The sequence below is a fragment of the Salarias fasciatus genome, chromosome 10 (genome assembly GCF_902148845.1).
Source record: "Salarias fasciatus chromosome 10, fSalaFa1.1, whole genome shotgun sequence".
NCBI lineage: Eukaryota > Metazoa > Chordata > Actinopteri > Blenniiformes > Blenniidae > Salarias > Salarias fasciatus.
In genome coordinates, this window is record NC_043754.1 from 16947091 (window position 1) to 16963403 (window position 16313).

The window sequence follows — 16313 nt, forward strand, 5'->3', positions numbered from 1 at the left end:
GGCAGAAAGCTGATCACCTGGAGAAAGTGCTTGCAGGGCAGAGTGAGGAAGTTGGATTTATTCTGTCATGACTTTGCCTTGATAGATCTTCCAACAGGCTGTTTAAAAATTTTCCCCCAAGGATCACCAAGGTCTTGCAAGATGGATTTTCTCCAATTCTGAGTAACACACTTTAGAGAACTTCTCCGCATGTGGAGAGCGCACGTGGATTTCACTTTCCCACTCTGCTGCTTATGGCAAAGTTGTTGATCCTTCTTTAATCTATTTATTTGTTGGCATTATAGTTAACTGATCCAGACTGACAAGGACGGGGTCTTTGTTTATCTCTCCTAATGGGCAATGGGAGGCTTTTATGCTTTCATTCTTTCTTTCTTTCGTTTTTTTTTTCTTTTCTTTTTGCTTGAGGGAAGGTCAACATGTTTCATGGGCCTGCACTGAAGTGCTCATTTGCCTCGAAATAAACAGCAAAATAAATAAATGGATGAATGCATGCATAAATAAGAAGTACAAAGCCCACTCCTCCTCCTCTATCACCTCATTCACATTTAAACTCTCTGCAGGAAATGTGGAGTCACAATAAAGCAAATGAGGTGGGACATTATGGAGGATTAATGACTAATGACAATGTCCTTTTAATTAAAGAATAAAGCCCAAAGCTCACCGTTCGTATTATGAGTATTGGGGGACAGATGACACACAGCAATGATCCATTCACAGATTGTACCTAGAGAACCTTAAGCAATATGTGCAATTTTCAAAGGATGTAAAATTTAGAAATGATTATGTATTATGAATGAACACCAGAGCATAGCCATTACTGTCACAGTACGTGCAAAGACAGTCATCACCTAAAAATGGATTTTAAGAATGCGTTATTACCTTTAATGTGCAATTCGAGTCTTTTTCAGCTCGTTTATTTTAAAAATCCACAATCATCGTGCGTAAAATACAGAAGTTGGAGGAAATACTGAACAATCCCTCTCTGGCATGTTGATATAATATATCTGCTGTCCTCTGGTTAGAATTTGGACAGTTCCTGGATGTTCCCACTGCGTCTGCATGTCACAGAGGAGCTCGCAGCGCTTCACACGGTTCTCTCACAGCTCCGTCCAGAGAAACTCGTTAATTGCACTATGATGAATGACATCTTTTAATTCGGCTCGCCTTCCTCCTCCTCCTCCTCCTCCTCCTCCTGCTGCTGCTGCTGAGTGTCAGCTGCTTTGCCTATTGGCGAGCCGACTGGTCCAACAAGCCCTCAGAAATCCTCCAATATGCGCCGAGATGGGCGGTAGCGCTTTACGCAGCCTCTCAAGTGTCTGAAGTTAAAACTCATGCGCGCTATTCTGTCTGAGTATGTGGACCGTCCGGACGGATAGATGCACGGGAGCCGCCGTGTAGACATCGCCTCACTCGCTCCACTTTGGGGATTTTTTTTTTTATTATTATTTTCCCGGACAGCAGCGGCATTTTGCATCAGCGCCTCGGCGCGGTGTCCGTTTTCGGATGGTTTGGCACAGATCGGCGGCGAAGATGTTCCACAGACTTGTGCTGTGCTTTTCAGTAACAGGTCTCGTCCTCGCGCAGCCCCCCGACAGCTCTGGATTATTTTACGCGCTGAGGTCCGAGCTGTCAGAGGACGCGATACTGGTGGCCAATAACGGAATACGCGTGCCTTTCGGGAGGTCGGTCTTCGTCGATCCCATCAATGATCTGGTGATCCAGACGCAGCCGGGGGACCGGTGCAGCATCACCGTCCTGGACAACGACCCGCTCTCACAGAGACCGGGCCACCTCTCGCCCAAAAAGTTTCCCTGTGATTTCGGCCCCAGCGACGTGACATACGCGCACTACGGATCGAGGAGTCCGGCGAGGGACAGAGTGCGGCTGCAGCTCAGGTACGACGCGCAGACCGAGACCGTGATCATCCCGTTCATGATGGAGGTGGAAGTAGTTTTTACGCAGCTGGAGTTGCTCACCAAAAACATGCCCCTCACCGTCGAGCGCCTCAGAGGGACCAGCAATCCCATTGATAGGAAGATTTTAGAGTTTACTTATGACAGAGACTCCCATAAATGTGAAGTGGCATCCCTGTCCAGCAGCAGCGCGCTGCCCAGATATGGAAAGCTGATTGATGGAGGCAAACTTTCCAAAATGATGGATTGTGATGAATTCGTACAAGCTGACATCCGCTATCAGCACACGTTTGAACGCAAGTCTCCCAACAGGGACTATGTTCCCATGGTTGTGGAGCTGCAGGATAAGGAAGGCAACCTGATAAAGCAGGAGTATTTTCATCTCATGATTCGCATCAAGGAGGGGGAAGAAAACACTCCTCCCAAGCCCAGCTTTGTGTCTATGATGATGATGGAAGTCAGCCAGTTTGTCATGACCGCTCTAATCCCCGACATGCTCGCTGCTGAAGATGTCGAGTCAGACCCAGATGAGCTTATTTTCAACATTACTTCTCCCCTGTCGTATGAGGAGGGCTACATAGTCAGCACTGATGACAGAAATCTGCCCATCACGTCCTTTTACCAGAGAGACCTGCGCGATCTGAAAATAGCTTATAAACCTCCCTCTCTGGATTCAGACACAGAGAGGATTTTCCAACTTGAATTTGAGGTGGTGGATACGGACGGGGCCATCTCAGACCCGTTCGCCTTCATGATCGTCGTGAAGCCGATGAACTCTCTCGCCCCCGTCGTGACGCGCAACACGGGTCAGCTGCTGTACGAGGGACAGTCCCGGCCACTTTTCACAACCCATAACTTGGAGGTCAGCGACGAAGACAACCTGGACTCGGTCACGATCACGGTGGTGGATGGGCTGCGGCACGGGGACCTGATGGTGCTGGGCTCTCACAGCAAATTCTTCACGCCGGCTGACCTTATCATGGGAGTGGTCGTGTATCAACACGACGGGAGTGACACATACAGTGACAACATTGTCTTTAAGATGACAGATGGAAAAAATGAGGTGGAATTTCTCTTCCCTATTACAATCGTTCCCACTGACGACGAGCCACCAATAATAAATGCCAACACTGGTCTGGTGCTCTTCAAAAATCAAATGATGCCGATTTCTCCCCTCATGCTCAGCGCTGCTGATATCGACTCTGAGGATTCGACTATAAAATTTACCATTGTTCCCCCTCTATCTACGATTGGCACAGTGCTCCTACGGCAGTCGGACGCCCCCGAGGACCCCTCCTCTTGGAAGTTTAATGCCGAGGATGAAGTGTATGAGAAGGAAGTGACAGAGTGGCTGCAGAAAGACATCACTGACGGGAAGTTGTTCTACAAGCACACGGGCCCTCACAACACAGACACAGTCATAGATCAGTTTGTATTTACGGTCCAAGATGACAACGACCCCCCGAATGAATCGGGAGAGAATGCGTTTATAATTCGTGTTTTACCTATTGATGATGTGCCTCCTGAGCTGTATCCTGGCACCACTTTGCGACTGACCGTTCAGGAGTACAAACTCACTCATTTTAGCAAAGATGTTCTGCGCTACACTGATTTGGACTCTGAGGATCGCGACCTCAAATATACAGTCGTCCAGCCCCCGACCGATACAGATGAAAACAACCCGGTTCTGTTCGGCTCTTTGGTTCTGACGGACAGCCCAGGCACAGACGTCACAGAGTTCACACAAGCCCAAATTAACCATCATAAGATCTCCTACTCTCCCCCGGAGGTCGAACTTGGCATTACTGCTCACGTCGTGCAGTTCAGGTACACCGTTGAAGATATTGCTGGAAACAGCGTGGAAGGGACCTTCACCATCTATCTCCAGCCCGTCAACAACAAACCTCCTCAGATCACAAACACTGGCTTTTCTGTGTTTGAGCGTGGCATGCACATCATCACCATCGCCGAGTTAGACGCCACAGACCCCGACACGGAAAGTAAAGAAATAACCTTTGCTCTGAGCCAGCCCGCGAAGCACGGACAGATCCAGGCTGCGTTTATTGACCTTGAGAAAAAAGGGATTTTCAGACTTGAGGACATTTCGGCGGGGAAGATATCATATATTCATGGAGGCGAGGAGACAGTGAGCGATGAATTTCAGTTGGATGTCAGTGACGGGATTCATGTTGTAACCGTGACGGTCAAAGTTAATGTGAGGCCCGTCGATGATGAAACCCCAACTGTCAGCCTGCCACCGGGAACAATCGGGTCCCATATGGATGTGCTGGAAAATGGCGCCGCCGAAATCACGGCGAATGTGATTCAAGGCCACGACGACGACACAGATGACCTCCAGCTGACCTTTATTGTGGAAGATCCCCCGGTCGTGGGAGAAATACTGGTCAAAGGAGTGCCTGCCACCAGGTTCACTCAGGCCGACATAATTAATGGCGTGGTGGTTTACGCACACACGGGCGGAGAGATTGGTCTCCTCTCGCAGCAGGATGGCTTCAATCTGACTCTCACAGACATGTCTGATGATTGGACAGTAGGCGGCAACAAGGTCAATGGAGTCCAAGTTCGGGTCACCATCCTTCCTGTGGACAGCCAGGCCCCTGAAGTCGGAGTTGGGATTCAATTCAGTGTCATTGAAGGTGAGAAATACGCCATTGGCCCTCAGCACTTGAACGCTGATGATAACGATACTCCAACAGATGATATCCTTTGCACCATCATTGTCCAGCCCACTGCCGGCTATGTGGAAAATATATCTCCGGCTCCAGGCTCAGAGAAGTCCAGGTCAGGAACGGCTATCAGTGCTTTCACTATCAGAGAAATCAGGGAGGGCAATATCTACTATGTGCAGAGCATTCACAAGGGGGTTGAGCCAGTAGAAGACAGATTCACATTTCGGTGCTCTGATGGCATCAATTTTTCAGAGAACCATTTCTTTCCAATCGTGATCATCCCTGCAAATGATGAAAAGCCGGAAATTTACTTGAGGGAGGTTGTTGTAATGGAGGGAATGAACATAGTTATTGACACTCCGATTCTAAATGGAGCCGATGCTGATATTCCACCCGAGGAGCTGATGTTCATAATTTCCAAACCTCCAAAATATGGCGCCATTTTAAACCAGCTCTCTACAGGCTCGGTTTTGGTGAGTAATTTTACTTTAGAGCAGATTAGAGAGGCGTCAAGTATAATTTATGAGCACGATGACTCAGAGACAACAGAGGACAGCTTTGATGTCATTCTGACAGATGGAAAATACTCTGTAGAGAAAACCGCCATGATCATGATCATCCCTGTGGATGACGAGACCCCGAGGATGGCCATCAATGACGGTCTGGAGGTGGAAATTGGAGAAACCAAAGAGGTGAACAATAAAGTGCTCAAAGCAACAGATTTGGATTCGGAAGACAGCACACTTACATATATCATCCGGTTTGGGCCGAGCCAGGGCCTCCTGCAGAGGAAGGTCCCGTCCGGGGACCTGGAGAACATCACGCTGAGCATGAATTTCACACAAGCTGAGATTGATGCGGGGCTTATAATTTACACACACATTGGACAAGAGGGCATCCGAGACTTGGTCAAATTTGACGTCACCGATGGAATGAACCCGCTCATCGATCGTTACTTCTACATCACCGTGGGCAGCATCGACATGGTCTTCCCCAACGTGGTCAGCAAGGGCGTGTCTCTCAGAGAAGGCGGCAGAGTGACCTTGACTACAGATCTCCTCAGCACCACTGATCTCAACAGTCCCGATGAGAGCTTGATCTTCACCGTCACGAGAGCCCCAGTCAGGGGCCACTTGGAATGCACAGACACTCCTGGAATGCCCATTGTGTCTTTTACTCAGCTCCAGCTGGCTGGCAGTAAAATTTACTACACCCACACTTCAGATGACGAGGTGAAAATGGACAGCTTTGAGTTCGAAGTCACCGACGGCTACAATCCTATTTTCAGAACGTTTAGGATCTCCATCGTGGACGTCGATAATAAGAAGCCCGTCGTGACAGTAAACAGCCTAGTTGTCACAGAGGGGCAACTTAAGCTGATTACGCCATTTGAGCTCACCGCTGAAGACCAGGACACAGCTGAGAAGCTTATAAAATTTATAGTTACCCAGCTGCCTGTTCACGGAAAACTGCTCTTCAACCAGTCCACACCTGTCACCAGCTTCACAAAACAAGACCTGAATGAAAATCTGATCAGCTACAAACACGACGGGACCGAATCGTCAGCCGACACCTTCTCCTTCACGGTCACCGACGGCACACACACCGACTTTTATGTTTTCCCCGACACAGTTTTTGAGACAAGGCACCCCCAGACCATGAAGATCACAATCGTATCAGTCGATAACGGCATTCCCCAGATTGTGGTGAATAAAGGCGCCCCGACGTTAAAGATTTTGGCCACAGGTCACCTCGGATTTCCCATCAACTCTAAAGTGCTGCGGGCAGAGGACAGAGACAGCAGCCCGGCCTCCCTGGTGTTCCACATCACCGCCCAGCCCAAACACGGCTACATCGTTAACCTGGGGCAAGGAAACAACTCCATCAACACGTTCAGCCAAGGTAAAACCTTAAACACACAAACACACATACACACACCACTAGTATAATAAACTACTTTTGCATGTGTATGTTGTAATCAAAGCAAAACTACCTGAAAATTATTCTACATTATCAGGAATAAAGTAATCTGAAATCATTCAATTTTAGAAATGTTTATTTAAAAAATTTCAATCTTACGTTTACTTTGATCAAATCGTTGTTTTTGTTAAATTCTGTGATTTAACACTTTGCGAAAATGGAAAGTCAGATTCAAATTTGCAAAAAAAATGTAGGTTTTTATTTATGTTTCACAAACTCTACAAAAAAAATTAATTTATGGAATAATAATTATTCATCTGTGTGACAAGTGCCAGCTTGGGAATTTCAATAGTTTATTTGTGGGCCTGATTTGGATGTGCCTTGCTCATCAAATCATAATTAGCCGACCAAAGTTAGAGGCTGATGTCTCTCACAAATGTAGACGGTTAGAGATGAATAATTTATTATTCCCGCATCTCCGGGGAAGTGTTCACATCTGATGTTCTCTACAGTGGTTTGTTAAATGAAGCAGGACAGAAGTAGAGGATCATGTGAAAAGGTCAGTGCCGAGCTGCCAGTGACAGGATGGCATTTCAGCCGTAGCGCGCCCTGCTAGTTTGACCAGGTCAGATCAATTTGAATCAATTTATTGACATTTGCGTGCCTTAAACATTCTGGAAAAAACTGAGATTGAAAAGTCTCAACGTGCATTCACTAAACACTGCTAAAAATCCAAAGAAAGATCTGCCGCCCTAAGTAGGAATTCAAATACATTTCTGTGTTTTTGCATGCCCATTTAGTGATATTGCAGACAAAATCAAGACGACAATGCTGCTTGATTGAGGTTTGAAGCGATGCAATCAATGCAGTATTTTGTATCATGCTGAGGCAATTAAACCAACAAGTAAGGAAATTCACCTGCTTGTACCACAGCTTTGGCAAAAACACAGACATGGGATGAGAACACACTGAGAAAAGGAGCTCTGGAGTCTGCGGGAGACGGACGCCTCTGACAGCCACTGTGTGGCTGGAGTCTTTGAGGAAAAAAAAAAGGGGCACATATGAGACAAGAGTGCAGCGGGAAAGCAAAGCAAAGGGCAGAAGAGGGAAAGAAAGAGCGAGCAAAGTGGAAGTGAGAGCAAAGGAGGCAGGAGGAAGGGGAGGGAGGGGGGGTGTAGGTGGCATGAGAGAAATAAAGAATGAGGGAAGGGGCGTGAGAGGTTGAGGCAGAGAGAGGGAGCGAACGAGCTCGTCAGAGAAATCAGTCAGGTGAAAGAGACAATCCCTCGCGCTTTATTTACTCATCCTATTTCCAGGGCACATCCCATGAGGCGTTCTCTTTAAATATTTAATGAACAGTGTGCCCCTTGTTCACGGTGTTGACTCTGTGTTGGTAAGGTCCTCAGGTTCAAGTCTGCACCGCAGCCAAGATCCACTTCCTGCCGATCCTACTGTACGATCAGATTCTCGCGCGCTCACGGAAAAAAACGAACGCTCATCTGAAAGTAGAACAATGCTGTAGTAAAAAATATCTTATATAATTCATAAACGAGAAATAGTTTTAATTTTTTTTTTCCTTTGGTCCCTGTCTTCGCGTTCGGAAAGAAAGGAGTGGCAGCGAGAGGAGGAAACCGCTTAAGAGGCTTAAAACGTGTCCCAGCCAGGAGTCGGGAGTTTATACTTTTATGAACCTGCTTCCACTAACATCTATTATTGAAGGAGGTGGTTTGCAGAGGCCAAGGCCTTTCACAGCCTTGATGATTTTTCTACAGTGTAATAGATGTTTGTGGAGAATGGTGAGGAAAAAAAAAAAAAAAAATGCAGACAGAGCCCTGTAATTCAGCGAAGTTGGGGAAACAGCTGTGGTGGTGTATGTGGCCGCCACCATCCTGTGTTTAACATTCTTACCTTGTCTGTCATTAAAAGCTCCACTGTCACCTGGTTTCCAGGGCCTGTTGACACAGAGCGTTAGCGGCGCTCGAGATTTAAATGTTTTCTGTAGGTTTTTAGCTTTAGCTGTCTTGGATTTCCGCGGTCGCGGCCTTATCGTCCCGGATTACGGATGCATGACTTTCAGAACGCTTTCTCTGCTGGGAAATTGTTCATGCTGAGGGCTGATAAGGAACTGAAACAGTGTGATACTCCAGAACCTGCTGTTACCGAAGCTGATACGGTGCTGAAGCGGGACAGCTTCCATCTTTGAACAATTATTTGACAGAGAGGGTGTTTGAACAAGGCATAAAGCTGTAACTCAACTTCAAAGTGTGTTTGAGGCTCTTTTTGTAGTCAGCATGAAACATCCCATGAAGGTTCTTTTTTTAATCTTAAAATGCAAATTATTTCCTAAGTATAATTTTCAAATCTTGACAAGGACAAATCTCCTCCATGTGCAGTGTACGTACAGTAGCTATCACCTTGGTTTGAGCTCCTGAAAGCCGCTTCATCACTCACCACCTCGCATTAATTCAACATTATGACTCTTTTATTCATAACATTAAATATGGGACCATGCCTCATTAGCAATACTTTAATTAGTTGAAGGAAAACTTTATTTCTAGTACGGGTTGTTTTGATTTTATGGTTCTCTGTGTTAATTTTCTGTTTTAACACTTTCAATCTCTCTCTATATATTTTTCATTACAGCTGATATTAATGACCTGAACGTCTGCTATGTTTTGCGAAGTGGAGAAAACGCTACATCCGATCTCTTCCATTTCTCCGTGGAGGACAACGGTAAGAAACCGCCCTCTTCATGTAACTTCACAGTTTCCGCAGTTGGCCCAGGGAATCACTTATTTCTCATTCAGCGCCTTCAACTGTGATGGACTGGTAAATCAGCTGTCAAGCGTTATAATTCCCAATCATGCTGAGAATATTTTTGTGGATTGCTCCTTTCGACTTTCATACACAGATCAGCGAAGAGTATTCCGCCTTTTTTCCTCTTCTCGTTTCATTTATTTCAGGATTTGCCCATAAAATGATCTGCCATTCACAGCAACTGTGCAGAATATCAATTAATAACAAATCTGCATATACCAACACAGGCCTTCTGTCTGTCATTGTGCACTGAAAATGAAACTCGGTGGCGTTATATTGCTTTGCGAGCACTGATGATAAATCCAGGTTCATTAAATATATGTTCACTGAGTCGATAAAACTTCTGCATAGCTTGTTAACATGACTATTAATACGACGTGCCGAGTGGTGTAACTAAAAACACACAAAGCAACGAGTATTTTCAACGTATTTTTGTGTTGAGTCATTATCAACCTGGTCACCTTTTTAATTGTCCCTGAGATCAATGTCACATGTATAAACACTGTCACATTGATAAAAAAGCACAGAAACATTAAATCTGAAGCAGATTTACCAAAACAAACACTTTAAGACGGGGATGTCAAACTTACTTTGGCCAGAGTGCAGAAAGTGAAGATGACTCTTGTTAACATAAGTCTGGAGAAAACAATGTAAGCAGGCAGGATTTCAAGTTGCTTTTATTTATCTCAAGAAATTTCACAATGTTCATATTAAGTGTTGAAAAATATGGTTTGGTAAATGTGAACTTTCTCAGACTATTCGTGCTCTCAAATGGGAGGTTTATTCGTCATTATGCTGCCAGTATTGTGGATTCATACGCATATACAGTACATATTATTTTTGTTTACTTTTCCTTCTCTTTTTCTAAAGTTGATTTTGTTAACTTTCTGTCTGCTGCTGCTGCTGCTGCCATACAGGTTAATTAATCTTCTCAGCTTCATTGCATCTCACTTACTTTTTCATGTGAAAACTACTTAATTTGACAGACTACAAAGTCACACTTTTCACACCCTTGTTTTTTTTTTTTAATTTATTTATTTTAGCTTTAATTGTACAGTAATCGAGAAGAGAAAGTTGATCATCTGAAATGTATTTCTACTCTCAGCTCTCTCCTGCTGTTCATTTCCCTCCTGTGTGATCGGATATGATGCTGCTTTATTTAAAAAAAAAAAAAAACTCCACACATTCACACGACAGGAACTGTAGGCTCTCGTAAGATTAACAACACACTTCCTTTGTGAAGCTTGTGTTAGATCGCAGAAGGCTGAGACCATGAGTTACTTCCCAAGGTTTCGCACATCACAAAAAGCTGCATTATTTCCTTGAGTGAGAGGAAAGATATGTAACAACCTTCTTCAGACGCTCTGATTCAAACTACGGCACGTCGCAGCTCCAGACGGCCCAAAAATTAATTGAGCTCTCTAGATCACACAGGAATAAAGCCATGTGCTGTATAAAACCATGAAGTAATGATTTTGTGAATTACCCTCTACCATTTTTCAGAGGTATTTTTCATACTGGGATATTAATGCGTTTAAAAGAAAGTGCTAATGCGTAACAGAATAACGCTTCTTTTATGCACATGAAAGGAGAAACATCGAATAATCGATTTTCCATGCTCCTGTAAAGTTCTTCTCGCTCTCTCTCCCTTTTTTTTTTTCGCCTTTTTTCCTCTCGGCTACACTCTTGTTTAACTGAAAAAGCCTGCGGCTGTTCAGAGGAGCTCTACTTGAAGTGTGAGTGTATATTATCAATCCATAACTTTGCTGGATTCACTTGGGCTTCCTCCTCTCTCCTGATAGCAAGTCGCACTGCGGACTGATCCCTGACGCAGACTCTCAAAGGAAGAGGGGGACGAAATTTTAGCATGAGGCCACAGAACATTGAATCGTAGATACACTAAACTCCAATCAACTCTCAAATATCTCCATTTTCGAGGAAGTGAACTCTTTTCTTTGTTCTCCACACGTGGATGTAAAGGTATGTCCGCGAATCCTACATACGTGTTAAAAGACTCTCGTCTCACAAGTACGCCGCCACATACTTCACCAGACGATCCCACACATGCATACGCAGCACAGCACAAGGGGGGGGTAGCCCCGGGCGAGGGGACGGTCAGGCCCGCAGCACAAAGAGGTGTTTGATATTTAAGAGCCCGGGCTGCATTGTGGGTAATGAGAGCCCAGGGCGTTGGAGTTGGGCAGCGCTCGGAGGCAGCCACCGGTAATTATGTGGCCCTATTACAGGCTCATCTGCAGGTGAAGAGTGGCAGGAAGGGGCTCCTGTCACAGGTCCGCGCCGGCCGGGATCACTGTGGTTAACGGTAATTGGTCGGAACGCGGCTGGTTTCCCAGGCTTCTCTGCGGCGGTGGGATGGTCAGAGGGGTTATAGCGGAGCAGCGCATAAAACAAAGAAGCAATTTTAGACTTGTATCTGTTGCACGTGTTTCTCGAACATGGGAGGAAGAAAACCAAATTCCATTCACCTGCTTTTCATTGCAGTGTAATTCTCCGTAAAGACTAACAAAAGGAAAAACAGTCAAAGATCAGTGAGAGAACAGGCTCTCCACTCTGGCCTTTTCTCTCCACGTTCCTCCTCCCACTTACAAATGAAACTGATTGTTTCAATAAAACGCTTTCATCCCATCCTCACCGCTCGCCGCTCACCAGCAGTCTCTGCACACCACTGCTTCATTTGGAGTTAATGACCATATATTCACTTAAAACACCCCTGCTGCATTCATTCTAGGATGTGACCCACGTTTTTGTCCCACGCAGCACACATTAGATGCATCTCCTGTTCTTCTCACATCTATCTTTATCAAAACAAAATACTTTGTGTGAAACTTTTTGCTCTCTGTTGTCAGAAGACTAATCGTCGCCGCACATACAGCATTTGATCGTAATGGGTTTCATTTTGTGCATATGGATCCGCTGTGAGCTTTCTCTCATCTTTTCCAACGGCTCTTTTTTCATAAAAGCCTCGCCAACACGTGAAATGACCTCTTTTTTTGTTCCCCTCAATCACAAGCACAGCAAATGACTGATGTACATACACGTTTTCTTCCCAACAAATGAAAGAACGCGTGTCCGTTTTAAGCTTCGTAACTCAGTATAGTGACGTGACTGCAAACGGATGCTTGTCTCTTGGAAAAAGACATTTGAAAACATTTAGAGAAACACTCCATGCAAATGTGCTGTAAGATCAGAAAGCTGGCGTTTGTTCATTAAAAACTGGGACATATTTGTTAAATAACATTCCCTCCCGGTCCTTCTTTCACGAACGTCTCTCCAGCTTTGGAAGTTGAGTTCAGACGGACGCGAGACGAGCTGAAGAACAAACCGGTTTAAACCGGCTGTCACCACGTTCACAAACAAACCGGCTTCAACCCTTGACCTTTTTCTTTTTGCTAACCTTTTCTTTCGCTGGTTTGAAAGCAATATATAATGATCAGGGCAGGTTTTCAAGGTAATGTGTCAGCATGCCGCCCAGACTGACACGCCACACACACACACACACACACACACACACACACACACACACACACACACACACACACACACGCACAGCGGCTACGGCAGTGGATTCTCTTTATCTGTCGGCGTTCAGGATTCTACCATCACTCACTTCCTCCATGCAGGCCCAGCTCTCCTCCCTTCGTCCTTTTCATCTCTCCCTCCTCACTGCCAGTCTTAGATCTTTATTCATTGTGTTTTCATTTCCAATTCTTCCTTCCTGCTCGACATCAGCGTTCGTCTTATATTTTTGCTCTGTAGTGTTATTTTTGCCCGTCTGGGCTCCGATCAGTGTCCTCTTTTCCGTCTTGAGGTGCAGTTCTAATATTTTCCCTTCCCCGTCTCGCCGAGTTAAATCTCTGCGCATGTTGTGGTTTATTGTGACGAGTGTCGGCCGGGTCTTAGTCATCAGGATTTGGTTTTACTTTCACACTCCGGCTGTCTTTCGCCGCTGCCTGTCCCCGCCCGCCGTGCCTCCGTGTCAGCGCGCTGATGGATGTCTCTGTTGTCAGATTACAGCACATTCTGCGGCGTCGCCGGCGATGATCTGCATCTCATTAGAACCTCGAGATGAGCGCGTGAGACTTTGAGAATTCTGAAGGGAATCTTTTTTTTTTTTCATCTTGCTAATCATCTTTGATTCCGTGGTTCTTCGTGCTTGACAACCGACGCTTGACACGCAGACATGACCAAACATCCTCTCATCTCAGGAAGAAACAGAAAATGTTTCCGCAGTTTGAATGCCATTCTTTGAATTCCTGACCAAATGAACACACGTCTCCCAATTATCCACACAGGATTTTTCTCATTCAGAGATATTCTGCCGCATTTTTTAACACAGTTTCTCTTCAATCCTTTTTTTTTTTTTTTTTTTTCCATCCAGTTTTCACCCTGTCCATCTTGGCATGAGATTATCTCCATGCAGAACGACAGAATGACACTTTAGGAAACGCCAACCCCTTCTCATTGATCCAACAGATCTTTAATTCCTATTTAAACCATATAAACACTGAAATTCTACTTATCTTATAACTTCAGTGCATCATAGTACACTTGGGAGCTGTTCTCGGCTCTGTTTTATTGTTTGTATTTTGAAGCGTTTTTAATGAAAACAATATTTCTAAAAGTAAGTAATATGAAAGTTGTGACAAATGCTTTCTGGCAACCCGAAATTTAGTTTTACAGAGTTTCAAGAAATGTTGGAAGGAAATGAGAGCGTAAGAAAATCAAGCGGGAAGGAGAAAGCAGAGCATTAAATAGGGAGTTTATCATTTCTCAGGCGCAGTTGGCTCTCGGGAGCGCTCGTCAATGTTCTGAGATACATTACACTCATCCCTCTGTTAAATATTATATTGGAAGCAAACCCGGGCTGCGGCTGGAGTGATGTGCGTGCCGCGCTTCTTCCTCCGTGACGAGCACAGAACAAACGCAGAAAGAGCACAGATGCATTTAGGTGTCCTCATTCAAACCGCTGCTGAAACTCACTGTCGGTGCATCTACACCCGTGCCGGCGATTGTACAACGGCAAACGCACATACACACTCACTCACTCACTCACTCACAAACACACCTCAAGGAAGCCGTTGGTTCTTTGTCCCCAAGCCTTCTCCCTTAAAGCTATGCCCTCGGTCGTATTGGACTGTCTTTGTAGATATCAGTGAAAATCCTTACAGGTTATTAAGTGTGTTAAAAACATCAAAGACGAGAGGATTTTCTGTCCCAGAAGTCAGTTTCTCGTGGTTTCGTGTGCGAGGTCGCTTCAGGTGTTTCTGAGGCAGCAGTCATGCCTAATGGCTATTGAATGAGGGGAGGATATAATGCATTATTCTGTCACACGTAACTTTTATCTCTCGTTTGTAGGTGGAGGGTAATGTATGTGCACCTCGCTTCCTTTGTTGCCCACAGGCACAATGGTACCCCGATGCGCAAACAGCAACATTAGATCCATCCTTGCATCCTCCAGTTTTGTTTGAAGTCTTGTGAAGCGGCTGGCAGGATGCAAGTAACTCATAGAAATGCAGCAGTTTCCAATACAGGAGCGGAGTCATATTCCAAAATGTGCTTGATACTTGTGGCTGAGTGAGAAGGATTATAAAAATATGTGCTTGTTTCTATTTATTTTGACTTGAGCGTGCCAGATTAACAACAGATAATTGTCGTCACGTTGCACATGCTGAATAAACACACAGGTGCTTTAGACATCGACCGTGCTGCTTAATGAAGCGCAAAGTTTTTTTCACTGTGTAAAACGTGTGCTCTCCGGCACGCACGCACTCACACATACACCGAAGAATTGCTGAAGAAAGAAACAGCTGAGTGCAGAGCCGCCACAGTCCTTGTGATCCTCATTGCTTGGAGTTGCACCCGTGCCAAACCTCTCAGAACAGCGACTGCTTCACATCTGTCAGGATAAAACCAAAAGGTATCGAACTGTCCCGGGGGAGAGTGAGATCTTTGTGTTTTGTCTAACATTTGATTTTTTTTTTTTTCTTTTTCTTTTTGTAGAGTAGCACTCCTGTTAGATGGATGGTACGTGGGCTCCTATTACTACTGCGATGGTCTATTTTTAATAATGCCACAGTACTTGTGAAATGGAAAACGTTGCCAAGAGGATAAATAGAGGATTTAGCATTTGTAGCCCGCCGTTCCTTGAAAGTTTTCCTTGGTCAGGGAGATCACTGGGTTTGTTAGTTCATATGCCTCTTTGTTTGCACGTCGCTCTGGGAGTCGGGGAGCTTGTATACAAAGAAGTTGCAGTGGGCAGATGGAGATGAGACTCCGAGGGTAAGGCCACACTGCCAGCAGCTCAATACATGCACTGTGCTGCAGACTAGATCATCTTGCTGAGAGATATTTCCTTTGAATTAATGTGCAAAATCTCATACATGCACACACACACACACACACAAATTCAATGGAGTGATGACGGAGTTAAATTTCATATTTGTTCAGATTTTTGAATAAATGCACATGTCTTGGTTTAGATAACTCTGGATGTGATATTATTACACAGTGCGGACTGTTACAGCACAGGCTGAAGCATCCTCGCTTATGAAAAGCACAAGCAGTCCAACACGAGCCGTCGTGCTCTCACACACACATGCGTGTTAACACTTGCTTCGCACATCCCCGAAAAACCTGTAAATGATAGTCCCACTTTTATGTGTGTTTGCTATACTGCTGTGAGCTATGTTTATTTGACACGCTGTGATGGAAGGGAATCCAAATCAGTATTTTCGGGGAATCTGACTTGAATATTTAATATTTCAATTATGAGATCATGGTCACAGTCAGGTAGCAGGATTATCCTTCTGTCCATGTTTGCCGTTGCAGCTGATGGGCAGAGATAGTGATTCATTTTGCATTTGCTATTATTAAATATAATTTTCTCTTTTCATTCTGGATTAATCTTTACCTACATTAAATAAGGTGTGTTATTGTTAAGATATCTTCAAGA

At 44.9% G+C, this 16313-nt stretch overlaps 1 protein-coding gene across 1 annotated transcript in view; it reads left to right on the forward strand.

Moving 5' to 3' along the window:
- The first annotated feature begins 1512 nt into the window (after positions 1-1512).
- The window catches only part of frem2a (FRAS1 related extracellular matrix 2a), a 54718-nt gene continuing 39917 nt past the window's right edge, over positions 1513-16313 (forward strand). Inside the window, exons 1-2 of the mRNA XM_030100193.1 lie at positions 1513-6505; positions 9167-9256. Coding sequence (XP_029956053.1) covers positions 1531-6505; positions 9167-9256 — 5065 coding nt within the window. The 5' untranslated portion in view covers positions 1513-1530. The remainder of the gene's footprint in view (positions 6506-9166; positions 9257-16313) is intronic.